Source organism: Pinus tabuliformis, chromosome 2_2 (assembly GCF_031772625.1).
Source record: "Pinus tabuliformis cultivar Carrire ecotype Pingquan chromosome 2_2, CPIR1, whole genome shotgun sequence".
In the NCBI taxonomy this organism is placed as follows: Eukaryota; Viridiplantae; Streptophyta; class Pinopsida; order Pinales; family Pinaceae; genus Pinus; species Pinus tabuliformis.
Genome location: NC_142300.1, coordinates 1074178183 through 1074193700, shown reverse-complemented (window position 1 = coordinate 1074193700; position 15518 = coordinate 1074178183). Strand labels below are relative to the sequence as shown.

At 32.3% G+C, this 15518-nt stretch overlaps 1 protein-coding gene across 1 annotated transcript; it reads left to right on the top strand.

Annotated features, from left to right (window-relative positions):
* Positions 1–10428: 10428 nt before the first annotated feature.
* On the top strand, positions 10429–12432 carry LOC149197114 (putative UPF0481 protein At3g02645). The gene has a single exon (XM_089403856.1). The coding sequence runs from the start codon at positions 10588–10590 to the stop codon at positions 12133–12135; it is 1548 nt and encodes a 515-aa protein (XP_089259982.1). The 5' UTR covers positions 10429–10587; the 3' UTR covers positions 12136–12432.
* Positions 12433–15518: the final 3086 nt, after the last annotated feature.

The window sequence follows — 15518 nt, the reverse complement described above, 5'->3', positions numbered from 1 at the left end:
AACAAGCTCAAGAATTCCAATGACCTCATAGGGTCCAATATAGGATTCCCTATGGCAACATCTTACCTATTCCTCTGAGAGTGTCATGTCTATGAGGAATTTTAGGCCTCCTCCAATAGACTCCAAATCAACAGAGTTGCCTCATGATTTTTCCCCTCTCAGCATTTTGGCCAAATATTTTCCCTTACTGAGATCATCTATCTCTAGTGAGAGGAAATCAGGGCAGACAAGTACCATAAACCCCTCTAGGCAAACAACCACCATCAACCCAAGGCCTCCTGGCCTTTCACAACAATCCACAACTCTTTGGAATGTGAAATTCATTTTTAGCACTCTTTCCCACATTAATTGACATAACAAACCATATGAAAATTATCATTAAAACAAAAGAAACATTTATGTACGTCTTACATTCATATTTTTCCCTCAACATGGTTCCAAAATATTTAGATTGACATGAAACCTAACTAGCATACAGATGGTATATATTCTCATTTTCCAAATAACACAATCATGTATATCATAAAATAATTATTTCTCATTTACAGTTGCAATTCACATTGGAATGTTTTACCTGCATAAGTTCTCATGTTGCCATTAAGCTACCCCTACTTAATCCCATCATCAACATTAGTCATAAATATGCATTGTTTAAAAAAGTATTCACTTTCATATCCATTTTAGTTTCATGCATACAACATTGTCGTGATACGCAAATATTCATTAATGTGTAAATTCTAATAACAGTGAGGTTAAAAAACCAAACATTTCGAATTCTCACAGTGTAGTGTTACCAATAGACCGACACATGAAGTAACTACCATAATCACTTGTTTAAAACTTGCAATAGTCTTAAATCAAAAGCAATTCATGCATGTAATTTTTCATAGTTGGTCATGCAACACTAACTAATCAATTCTACCAACCACCTTAATGCAGCCATGACAAGACAAACAAGAACAAGTTATTACAATCAAGTCTCACGACTCATTGTTTATCTTTAACATCTAGAGTGGTTCTTCCATTTTCCTTTTGAAACATCTATTTTCCTCTTCAAGGAAATTCCCTATCTTTTACATTCATGCATTCTTTCATTATAAGTAGTGCATTGTAACTTTATCATGTTCATTAAGTGTACCATTAATATTATCATATATGCAAAGATTGGTAGTCAATTTTCACTTTCACCAGTGAGTTATCATGATTGTTCATAGGTGCAACAAAGGTTTTATTGCCTTTTATTCTCATCAAGATTCAAATGTCACGAGCATAATTTTGGAGCAGACCTTTTTTACTTACTACTCTTTAATGTCGTTATAAACATGCATCATGCATCTCAGGTCAAAAGTAGTTTGCTGCATATATCGATTTGTAATTTGTAGAATCTATATGTATGAGTCATTAATTTAGTGGGAATTAAATCCTACACAAACCGATATATATTACACTGCATCCTAGTATAGGGGATAAATGTGGCGCTTAAATATTTAACATTTAGCATTTGTATGTAGAATCAATTAAAAAATAAATAAAAGTATATAGTGCATGGGGGAGATGTTGTAGTGTTTGTAAAAGAGAGTAACATTTAAATCCTGGGCGGATTAATAATAAAAAAATAAAAGAAATAAAAATAATAACATTTAATTTGTTATATTATAATTTTGTTTTGCAGGGCAACTCAGCTTCTCCAACTGGGAAAAATTGCATAAATTAATAAGGGTCTATAAACAAATCATTCTAGTGTGGATGAGTAAATTGTTGGACATATTTACAATTTTACTCCTATATAAGTGAAAACATAAATAATGGAGAGAAGTAACTCATGTAACTATATCTTTTACATATTATTCCTATCTACTTTTTATGGAAAGACTAGCTTAAATTATGGAAGGAAGTAATTGATAGTAAATATTTTGTTTACTTGAATAAAAATTATTTCCAAATATTTTATTTTTGGTTAATAAAAATTCACTAGACAAATATCTAAAAATCATGTATGAATATTGCAACCATATCCATAAATTATGACATAAAATATCTAAGCCAATTATCCAGATGAAATTATATTGTGCAAAGGCTACAGTAAGACCTTCAAGTTATGGTTCAATGAACTGTTTGAAATTTTTTTTTTTTAATAATATTAAAAAATAAATATTTATTTTTTAAAGTTAAACATTATAGTGATCGACTAATAATGATTCCATGACCATATTTTAAAATTTAATTAATAAGCACATAAAAACTTAATACTTGAGGTAAACTTACAATATAACAAGTTTCTTAACCATGGATATCCACCCTCACTTTACCATGGATATTATTAACTTGTAAATAGGATTTGTTACAATACCATAGGCCAATTCCATGGCTTATCAATACTACATGCCCAAAAACCATAACTCATTTCAAAATAAAAATTAACATGTCAAATATATTACGCATTACAATGGATATTATTAACATGTAAATAGGATTCGCTATAATACCATGGCCCAATTCTATGACTTATCAATGCCACATGCCCAAAAACTATAACTCGTTTAAAAATAAAAAAATTAACATGTAATAGAGAGATGGGGAGGAGAGAGAGAGAAGGGGAGAGAGAGGAGAGAGTGAAGAAGAGAGAGATAGATTGGAGGGGGAGAGAGAGGGATAGAAGAACAAAGACATAGAGAGAGAGAGGGAGTGACAAGGAAGAGATGGAGAGCTACCAGGGAGAGAGGAGAGGAGGGAATGCACATAGAAAGAGAAGATAGAGGGAAGGAGAGAAAGGGAAGAGAGAGGGGGGCATAGAGATGGAGGGGGAGAAAGGGGAGAGAGAGCAAGAGCGAGGGAGGAAGAGAGATGGAGTTTTAGGGGGAGAGAGGGGAGGGGAAGAAAAAAGACATGGAGAGATAGAGGTGGAGAGAGAGGGAGTGACAAGGGAGAGATGGAGAGAGAGAGAGTGAGAGATGAGAGGAGGGAAGAGAGAGAGGAAGGGGGAGAGATGGAGAGAGAGAGAGAGTGAGAGATGAGAGGAGGGAAGAGAGAGAGGAAGGGGGAGAGAAGGAGATGGAGGGGGAGGAGGGGGGCGCAAAAGGGGAGAGGGAGATAGTAACATAGTTGGAAGGAAGAGAGAGAGAGAGAAAGGAAAAGAGAGAAGAAGATCGAAGGAGAGAGGGAGGGAAAAAGAGATGGAGTTAGAGGGGCAAAGAGAGGGAGGGAAGAAGAAATATATAAAGAGAGAAAGGTGGAGAGAGAGAGAGAGTTTGTGACAAGAGAGATATGGAGAAAGAGTGAGGGAGAGAGGGGAGATATGGAGAGAGAGTGAGGGAGAGAGTAGAGTGGCAAGGAAGACAAAGAGAGAAGGGGAGGAAGAGGTAGAAACCCATCCTAAATATGGTATGTGTACATATAAAAACTAGAGTAAATCCATCTTAACTTCCTATCTATCAAGCACTACGAGGGATCAAATCTCTCGAGATATATTTTTTTTAAAGTAAAATTTGGTTCCTCTCAATACTTCATAAATCCAAATTTAAATAAATTTACGCTGCTGATATACTGATATAAATAAATATAATAAAAATAAAATAAAATTCTCATGAATTTATATTAAAATTTATATTATTTATAGTATAAATCAATAATGAAGATAAAATTCTCATAAATTTTAATACACATTCCTATTATTATAAATTATTTATAACCAAATGTTAAATCAATCACATAATTTAATTTCGTGTAGTTGATTGATTCCGAGACGCACCTTTATATATGTGAAATGAATTTCAATGAGATGGTCGAAATACTTAGGATGGGTCCCGCAACCCTTACCTCGTACGGGTCTATAAGTCCTACCGCCTTTACGCTAGGATGGAGGGCGGGTCCTACCTCTTACGTGTAAACAGAGCTCGTTGGATTAATAAAATTAGCGTTCGATTCTTCTTCAATTTTATTTTATTTTTAAATTTATTCATCCCTTTATCTCTTTCCCAGAGAAATTAATCTCAACAGGTATGCAGCGATACGTACGCAGCGATTAAATCGTTGAAGTCGAGTGTGACGCATATGGTAGTACCCGCACCCCTTACCTCACACTTACCTCGGGGAAATAAGTCCAACTGCCTTTAGGCGCGGTTGGAGGGCTGTTCCTATCTCTGACGGGCAGACAGAGATAGTTGGATTAATAAAATGAATGTAAATAAAAATAAAATTTTATGCATGAAATGTCATTGTCGACGCGTTTCGAACCAACCAGTGTGGTTCATCGTCAGGACAAGTTGAAGAACAGATCCAGCTTAGCATGCTTAAATGTTTAATCAAGGAGCAAGGTCAAATTTAGTTAAATTGGGTAAAAATAAATAAATAAATAAATATATAAATGATAAATTATAATATAATAATAGAAATAAATAAAAATTTTAATATAAAAATATAATATATAAATGAGGAATAATAATAAACTACTTATTTATTAATTAAATAAATGAAAAAATCTATACATAAAAATATATAAAATTCTATATAAAATATAAATTTAGTTAAATTGGGTGTAAGAAAATAATAATAAATTATTTATTTAATATATAAATGAAGAATAATAATAAACTACTTATTTATTAAGTAAATAAATAAATAAATGAAAAAATATATAAAATTAATAAATATAATAGCAAAAAATAAATTAATTATTTAATTTAAAAATGAAAGGTATCATTAGTAAGGTAAATACATTCATATTTAGTTATATTAGTAAGGTAAATACATTCATATAACTAATATAACTAAATATGAATGTATTTACCTTACTAATGATACCTTTCATTTTTAAATTAAATAATTAATTTATTTTTTGCTATTATATTTATTAATTTTATATATTTTTTCATTTATTTACTTAATAAATAAGTAAGTAGTTTATTATTATTCTTCATTTATATATTAAATAAATAATTTATTATTATTTTCTTACACCCAATTTAACTAAATTTATATTTTATATAAAATTTTATATATTTTTATGTATAGATTTTTTCATTTATTTAATTAATAAATAAGTAGTTTATTATTATTCCTCATTTATATATTATATTTTTATATTAAAATTTTTATTTATTTCTATTATTATATTATAATTTATCATTTATATATTTATTTATTTATTTATTTTTACCCAATTTAACTAAATTTGACCTTGCTCCTTGAGTAAACCTTTTGCCCAGGTAACCGTTGGTGTCTCTGCTCTAGCTATTTAAGCATGCTAAGCTGGATCTGTTCTTCAACTTGTCCTGACGATGAACCACACTGGTTGGTTCGAAACGCGTCGACAAATGACATTTCATGTGATTTTCGCCGAAAAATCTTTTGTAAACTTGATATGGATCACAGAAGCCTAAACTCTATAAAATTTTATGCATCTAATTATTTGTGTTTGGTACACTATGCAAAGTCCGATGTTGAGCCCGTCCTCATTCCAAGACAAAAATTTCGAATTTCAAATAAAATTAAAATTTTAGGAGTGGTTTATGGCAGCCGAGGAATTGGGTGGAGGTAAAAGTGGTCGCAATAAAAAAAATTCAAAAAATCTTGCATTAGCAGTGTTTGAATCATGTGTTTGAGGGTGGAAATAGATTCAGCACCATCAAAAACCTCTAAAACACCTAAAATATTGTAATTGACATCTATAATTTGGATTTAGAAAAATTCCTACCGGATTTTATCAAAATATGACCGAAATTTCTATGATTAGACTACAGCTAAATTCTTATTGCTCGATTAAAGACTAATTCTCATCAACTCAGTTGTGAAAGCTTCATAGAAAAAGGGTCGAATACATAGAGCAGATGAAGAAGCAATCTGTCCCATAGACTATCTTTAGCCTCGTGGACATTAAAATAAATTCCTTCTTTCTTTCTTTCTACATCCAATTATTTTAGTGTTTGGTCCATTATGCAAACTAGATCCCAAGCCCTCATTCCAAGGCATTTTAAATAACACAAAGTTAAGATTTGGTAAAAAATTGTAATTCCCGATTTTGGATTAAAAACCAATATTATTAAATTAGTTAATAATAAATTAATATTTTTAAAAATTACTTTATTAAAACATAAAAAATAATTTTTTTTATCTCATGTGAAATGATTAATTTCATGGTGTTTAAAATTGAATGGTCAAACAAAATTAATTTAAAAAAAAAAAGTCAAAAAATTCTTTTATTCAAAATTGATCAGTACACCTATTAAATATAAATATTTATAAAAATGAGTTGTCATTGTAGAAAGTACCAAACCAAATGTCATAATACTCAATAAATAATACACCTATCAATTCTAAATATTTATCCCTAGTAATTTATTTTTACACTTCAATTTCAATATTATTTTTACTACATAATTTTAGTAATAAAAATATACAGTACAATAAATATAATCATTCTACAAATACCAAACCAAATGTCATAATACTTAATAAATAATACACCTTTGTGAGAGATTTTTCGGTGAAAATCACATGGAATACCATTTGTCAATCCGTTTTGAACCAAGTTACCAAGTTAAATAGTCTGACCAGAGCCTCCAACTGCTAACTTGACCAACGACTAGTTTTACTCTAGGACCGGGATCAAAATTATTTTATTAATTTAATTAGTAATCTCTGGGATCAATATATAAATATATAAAATTTAATGGGTATTTAGTTAAAAAATATTATAAAAATTATAATTTAATTAGTATTTAAAGAAAATCTAGTTAAATAAAGGACCTTATAATATATGAATAAACTGAATAAATAGAAAATAATTTTACTTAAAAGAATTATTATAAGTTAATTAGTTATATAAAGGGCATTATAATATCATAATAAAATAAAGTAATATTAGAAGGATGCTAGGTTAGTTAGAAAAATATTTAAAAAGTATAAGTTGATTAGAATTTAATTGGAAAATTAGTTATGTAAAGGGGAAATAAGTCCAACCACCTTTAGGCGCGGTTGGAGGGCTGACGGGAAGACAGAGATAGTTGGATTAATAAAATGAATGTAAATAAAATTAAAATTTTATGCATCTAATTATTTGTGTACACTATGCAAAGTCCGATGTTGAGCCCGCCCTCATTGCAAGACAAAATTTTCGAATTTCGAATAAAATTAAAATTTTAGGAGTGGTTTATGGCGGCAGAGGAATTGGGTGGAGGAATTGTGAGGATGGTCAAAAGTGGCCGCAACAAAAAAAATTCAAAAAATCTTGCATTAGCAGTGTTTGAATCATGTCTTTGAGGGTGGAAATAGATTCAGCACCATCAAAAACCTCTAAAACACCTAAAATATTGTAATTGACATCTATAATTTGGATTTAGAAAAATTCCTACCGGATTTTATCAAAATATGACTGAAATTTCTATGATTAGACTACAACGAAATTCTTATTGCTCAATTAAAGACTAATTCTTATCAACTCAGTTGTCAAACAGGGTGATGGAAAAGGCCAAAGTGTGGGAGGAAAGGGTATGCATTTTTGTTCTTCTTGAAAAGTTGAAATAGAAAAACATTTCATTTTAGAATGCGAGGCCTTCAAAGACAACAGTGAAAGTTATGCAGATATGCTAGCAGCTAGCTCTTGGGATAATCTATTTAGCTAGGGGTTCACAGAAAAATGGCGCATTTATTGTGAAGCTTCATAGAAAAAGGGTCGAATACATAGACCACATGAAGAAGCAATCTGTCCCATAGACTATCTTTAGCCTCGTGGACATTAAAATAAATTCTTTCTTTCTTTCTTTCTACATCCAATTATTTTAGTGTTTGGTCCATTATGCAGACTAGATCCCAAGCCCTCATTCCAAGGCATTTTAAATAACAGAAATTTAAGATTTGGTAAAAAATTGTAATTCCTGATTTTGGATTAAAAACCAATATTATTAAATTAGTTAATAATAAATTAATATTTTTAAAAATTACTTTATTAAAACATAAAAAATAATTTTTTTATCTCATGTGAAATGATTAATTTCATGGTGTTTAAAATTGAATTGTCAAACAAAATTAATTTAAAAAATTCTTTTATTCAAAATTGATCAGTACACCTATTAAATATAAATATTTATAAAAATGAGTTGTCATTGTACAAAGTACCAAACCAAATGTCATAATACCTAATAAATAATACACCTATCAAATCTATCCCTAGTAATTTATTTTTACACTTCACTTTTCAATATTTATTTTTACTACATAATTTTAGTAATAAAAATATACAATACAATAAATATAATCATTCTACAAATACCAAACCAAATGTCATAATACTTAATAAATAATACACCTTTGTGAGAGATTTTTCGGCGAAAATCACATGGAATACCATTTGTCGACCCGTTTCGAACCAACTAGTGTGGTTCATCGTCAAGACAAGTTGAAGAAACAGATCCAGCCTAGCAAGTTAAATAGTCTGAGCAGAGCCTCCAACGGCTTGTTTGACTCTAGGACGGGGGTCAAAATTATTTTATTAATTTAATTAGTAATCTCTGGGATCAATATATAAATATATATAATTTAATGGGTATTTAGTTAAAAAATATTATAAAAATTATAAGTTAATTAGTATTTAAAGGAAATTTAGTTAAATAAAGGAACTTATAATATATGAATAAATTGAATAAATATAAAATAATTTTACTTAAAAGAATTATTATAAGTTAATTAGAATTTAATTGGAAAATTAGTTATGTAAAAGACCTTATAATAAATTATATGCATAAATAAAATATATATAAAAAAATAATTGAAAAGGGGGAATATTTATAAAATTAAAAGAAAGCTAGTACCAAAAGACCTTATAAGTTAAAAGAAATGAGAAAATTAACACTAAAAAAAATAAAAAATAAAAAATAAATAAATAAATAGAAAAATAAAATAAAATAAATAAATAAATAAAAAATAACAATAATAAATAAATAAATAAAACAACCAAGGAGAAGGGCGGAAAAACGACTAGGAAGGGAGTACCCAACACCTACTATTTTCTAGCCATCCTCCTTATTGAGATTACTTGGCCTTTTTTCAATGCTTCCCTAAATTTACGATGATGGAAATGCGAAACCTTAGCAATAACACTAGCCTCCTCAATACACACATGATGATTGGTTTTCTCAGCATGTTCAGCTAAAGCGAAAGACTTAGCTCTCCTATGCTTAAGGTCCGCTGCATACTCGCTAATCCTTTGATTAATGAGCGACCAGTCTCCCCAATATAGGGGACCAGTCTCCCCAATATAGGGGGTCCCACACGAACAAGGGATCATATAAACACCTTTCATATCCTTAGGGTCGATAGGATCCTTCACCGATGTGAGGGACATACGAATGGTGTTCAGGGCCTAAAAGTCACAGGGATACTATGCTTCCTGAGAATCCTACCAATTCTATCAGTGACCCCTTGAACATATGGAATATGGACACATGAATTCGTTCCTTTGGTTCCCTTTTAGTCAGAGAATTCTTGGAAGCTTTAAGGAATACAGAAGCATGAAAAATCTCTCACAAACTTGATATGGATCACAGAAGCCTGAACTCTATAAATAATACACCTATCAAATCTAAATATTTATCCCTTGTAATTTATTTTTACACTTCACTTTTCAATATTTATTTTTACTACATAATTTTAGTAATAAAAATATACACTACAATAAATATAATCATTCATATAATATATTATCTTATTTAAATAATTTGACAATTTTTAAATGTTTAATTAATATTTAGATAATAAATTTAATATAAAAGAAATAAGAAAATATTTGTAAGTTACAATATTCATTTTAATTAATTTATTTGCATAAATTATTTAGAATTATTTTTAAATATAATTTATTTATTTAGACCATTCATTTTTTATATGAAAAATATTGATCTTATATTTCAAATTTTATATATTTATAATTTATAATGTTTTTTTAAATAATAATAATTTATTTTAAAAAAAATATAAATAGAAAATTATATGTAAGCCTATTTTAAATTGGATTTATGAATATTATATAACCTATTTTATATATACCTAATTTTAAATTTATAAACATTTAAACTACTTTAAAAGATTTATCAACTACCTTTCACTTCAAATTTTTTAACTTTTGAAATTTTTAAATTAATATAAATTATGTATCAATTACTCTGAACATAACCCACAAGTACACTTCCTATATTTTCATTTTTTTCATAATTACTTAAACTCTTTTACGCTATGTATATTTTCATAATTACTTTTAACTTTTACGCTATATGCATTTATTGTATTAAAACATTTCTTAGAGACATTTATCATATTAGATCATTTAAGAGAAATTTAGAAACGAAATAGGACGGTTAATTTCATCTATTAAAGATGTCAGGGATGTGGAAGGGGAGAGCGCGTTGTGGAGGTCATCATCTCGTGTGCTTATATGATCTTCCCATAACTATTGTGAAGTAGACTGTTTTCTGAGAGGCTGGTTTTTTATTTTCCAGTCTTATCCCACGGTGCTATTTAGACTCTCCCATGCGTTTCTGCCGCTTTCAGACTCGTGTCTTGGCTGCTGTGTGAAGTATTCTGTGCTTCTTTGTAACAATGATGATGCGTATGAGACGTTTATTCCGAGCAGCGCCGCAGGATGCTGCGGCGCCGCAGGATGCAGCGGCGCAGAGGCAATTGATCAGCGACATGGAATGGGCTAACTATATTCAAGCGGATAGCGATGTTCCTTTCGGACCGCCGTCTGCTGTGTCGACGTCAATATTTACAGTTCCCAAGTTCCTGAAAGACACAAAAAAGGAAGCATATGAACCTCAAAGGGTTTCTTTGGGTCCATATCATCACGGAAGTGCAGAGCTTCCTGAAATGAGCCATCACAAGGGAAGAGCCCTGCGTACAATGAGCAGGTGCAGTATGTGCAATACCAATGTGGATTTCGCCAATCGTGCAAGCGATGAGATCCTATTGCTTGAGAACGAAATCAGGTACACCTACGAAGAAAGCATCGATTGCAATGGACAGAGCCTGGCTCGGATGCTGTGTTTGGACGGTTGCTTTCTTCTAAGAGTATTGAAAAGTCTGGGTCCGAACGGACTTGCTGGAGACGTAGCGTGGGAATGGTATAGCCCTCTTAATAGGGAAAAGAAGATAATGTTTGCTGCGTCCGATACAGTAAAAGACATTTTGATGCTTGAAAATCAAGTTCCTTTCATTGTTCTCCTAAAGCTACTACAATTGCAGCCCAACCCGGCCGTTGATCATGTCGAGGAGATGCTTCTGTCTCTCCTGGTGAAAACTACATGGGGTTTGTTCAAACATTTCGACGATCGAATATCTGATATAAGCAAATGGTTAGAATGGTTAGATTTGTCAGTACCAGCTAGACAAAATTTAGCACCAGTTCAACAACTTCATCATCTTCTAGGCTTCTTGCACAGAGTCATTGTATCTCCACCAATATTCCATCGGCGTCACCGTTTAGATGGAGGTGAGTGTAGCATCTACATTAAAGGTTGTGGTAGGCAATGCATTAAATGTTGTTCTAGTCCATGGTTCATGAAGTTTCAAGACAGATTCAAAAAAACACGGAATGACGTCCAAAGAATCCGTCCTGCAGTGGAATTAAGAAATGCTGGGATCAATTTTAAACCATGCTATGGGGGCATCCAGGATATTGAGTTTCATAGCGCCACAATTTTTCTTCCTCCCATCCGTATCACACATATGACAGAGGTACTATTCCGTAACCTAATTGCTTTTGAGATGTGCCAGCCAGTGGAAATCAATTACGTGAGCTATTACGTGAATCTCATGGACAACTTGATCGACTCGGAAAAGGACGTGGCTTTGGTAATAAGAATGGGCGTCCTTGGAAACTGGGTTGGGAGAGACAAAGAGGTTGTGGACCTCTTCAAGGGTCTAAAGAAGGCTGCCCCTGTGAATCTATTAGATGCCTTCGACCAACTGACAAAAAGAGTGAATGACCACTACGAAAACCAAATCAGGGTCCAGCTCCAGTATCCAGAGCTTGTGCGGGATTATTTCTCACCGCGCTGGAGAGCTGTAGCTTCGGGTGCGGCAATTTTCCTACTGTTCAACGCCTTGGCACAGACGATCTTCACAGCTATGCAGACATTTAAGTAGTAGCCCCTTCGCTGTTTTATTCTTCCACATATAAGTAGTCACTTCTCTGTTTTATTCATCCAGATATAAGTAGGTCCTTTGGTTTTTTCTGCCATATAAATAAAGACCAGTAATTGATTAGTAGTTGCTTGGCAATAGCCGGTATTATAATTTGGATATGATGTATCACCAGAGTTATAATCCACGGAGCTTGCTGGTTAGTTTAAGATATCTGTACTTATTCAATTGAAGTGATTTGTAATGAGTGGACATAAATATCAAAATTTGATACGATAACGTATCTCCAGCTTTCGAACATTATTGATTGTCGTTTTTTTAAGCCTATGTGTGTTTTTCATTCCCATTTTCAACATTTTGACACATCCAATTGAAGTGATTTGTAATGAGTGGACATAAATATCAAAATTTGATACGATAACGTATCTCCAGCTTTCGAACATTATTGATTGTCGTTTTTCGTATCTCCAGCTTTCGAACATTATTGATTGTCGTTTTTTTAGCCTATGTGTGTTTTTCATTCCCATTTTCAACATTTTGACACATCCAGTGAAAACGATTATTGAAGGCAGATATTAGTACCACTATATGCATGTCGTCATAATATTTTTGAGGCATATCACCCCTTTGTATTGTTTTTGGTTTTTCTAAAACCATTTCCATTTTGAACTGTTTGACACATTCTATGAAAACTACTATGGATGGCACATATTGGTACCACTATATGGATGTTGTTATAACATTTTGTGAGGCAGATCACCACTTTGTATTATTTTTTGATATTTTTATTAGGCTGAGTTTAGGTAGTTGAGAAACATTAAGATGATTCTTATCACCTAGATCTCCCAAAGTGATTTCCATGTGAACCCCTCTAACAAATCTCATGAGGTTTGAACTTATGAACTTGGGCCAATGACATTCCATACAAACCAATTGGTATCCACTTTATTGTGAACCCCTCTAACAAATCTCATGAGGTTTGAACTTATGAACTTGGGCCAATGACATTCCATACAAACCAATTGGTATCCACTTTATAGGTATCTCCACCGCCACTTTATCTTGTGACTCTAATTCTATTAATAACTTTAAATTTGTAACACGTTGTAATTTAAAAAAAAAAAAACACTTTTAAATTATTTATATATATAATCTCAAAATTACATGCTATAAAATTCCTTAATTTTGTCATATAAGAGGTTTGAACAAAAAAAAAACATTTTTTCTTAAAATAAGTATATCCAAATTAAATTTATATTTCAAATAATTAAAAAGAAAAAAATCTTTTATTTTAGTTAAGATTGAGTACATCAATTCTCATATTTATGAATGTTAATCATCTAATCAACTTTTCTAATTCTTCATAAAGACAATCAACCAAATGAATATGCATTTAATTGTTAGTCTACAGTTTGTAAGGAACTTGTAAATTACATAAATTATATATACATATTACACATTATATTTTCATTAGTTTATTTTATGGTTGTAATATTTGTTAACACCCCAAGAAACTCACCTAGGTTCTATATCAGTGATGCTCAGGAACATTAAAAATTCAACAGTTTTGTTGGATAAAATGATGGATAAATGGGAGATGTGCACAGATAACCACTCCTACTATGATTTACCCCAGACATGGGTGAAGACCCCCAAACTACAAGGCTTTCAACCACCAACTACTCACAGCTATAAGTAAAAGTGATGATGAAGAAGACTGATTTCACCAGTAGATGCACAAGGCTTTGTGATGGCCAGCTGCAACCAGTTAGAAGGTTTGCAAGACTACTATTCCAAATACAGAGAGGATGACAGCTCTCTGGCATTAAAACAACAACAACCTGCAAGCAATTCTCAATGAACCACTAAATTTCACATAGAGGTGGGATGACAGCCCCTCAAATGCCAAATATTCACAGCACATCAACTAAATGCAAAGCAGGCAGAGCCTAGAACATAGAAGAAGTGAAAAGAGAGCAGGTGATAGCAATAGAAGCTTGTATTAATGGAAATCAAGACCAGAAGTTGCAGGTCTCATAGTATTAACAGTCTCCAGAAGTTGAAAGGCTCCAATAAGCTCTCACTCATCAAACACTCATCAAATCCCATTACATTTGAGTTCTGAGTATATATGGTGTTACAATGCAAAACATCTCTGTTAAACAATGCGTGGAGGAACCCCATAACTGGCCACCAACCATATTCATATTCAGGAATGGGCCTCTGATACAAATCTGTCTGAGTTTTAAATAGATCTGACCCTTTCTGGCTTTCTGCGGTCCTCCTTGTGCAAGTGGAATGAAATGTGGTGAAACCCATAACCATTGAATGTTGTGTCTGGATCTATGTCGTCCTGTCTCCTCCTCAGCCATACTGCTGATTAAATGCTACTGCTGAATCATTTAACGGCTCTATCATGACTGCTTTGGCTTTTAAACAGAGAAAAGTTGCCCAAATTATTCATTCCTGCTCATCACTGCTTCCCCGTTGACTTTAAAAAGGTTCAGGCATGGTTTTATTTACTATCGGGTCCGCCTTTGGCTCGCAATTCACGTTAAAACATGCCCCTCCTTTGTTTTTCAATAGTTAACAAATATATGCAAAACAACCAAAAATGGCTTTGGCGAATTTGAAATAGATATATATATATATATATATATATATATATATATATATATATATATATATAGATATATATATATATATATATATATATATATATATATATATATATATATATATATATATATATTTGGCCTTAGAACCCTTTCGGATCCGAAAACCCATCGTAGTTGGCGCTTGCCAGGCATCCTTCATGTTCCCTCATATTTCACAATACACAGAAAACGTGCCCGAAACCATTGAGAATGGCTCAAGCGTGGACTTGAAATTTTATGCAAAATGATTTAAAATCCATTGGGTTCGACCTATCGGGCCCGAACCCCATAGGCAATCGGCGCTTGCCACAGGCTTCCCTTTGTATTTTCTTGATACAAAGAAAATACGCAAAATACATTGAAAACGCTATGGGCGCGGACTTGAAAAAATATGCAATGGAGTGCTGTGTGGTCGTCGGGTCTGGCCCATCGGCGATCGCCATAAAACATAAGTTAAAGCCCGCCCCTTTGTAATCGCCGATAGCGATATTGGCGATCGCTCATCGCAATCATAAAAGCCCCGATTTCTTTGATAATGCCGATGTGATATTGCTGTGGACCCGCGTATTTATCAAAAGGGGTTAATACTGCCGTCGGGTCTGGTCCATCAGGTCGCCAACATAAAAGGCCCATGCTCCATTGGTAGTGCTGATAGCGATACGCCGATGCGATATCGGCGATCACTCATCGACGATACCACATCACTGCCGTTGCCACTGCCATCCCCCG

Coding starts and splice junctions, on each gene's coding strand:
- LOC149197114 (XM_089403856.1), top strand. CDS start 10,588: ATGATGATGCGTATGAGACGTTTATTCCGAGCAGCGCCGCAGGATGCT.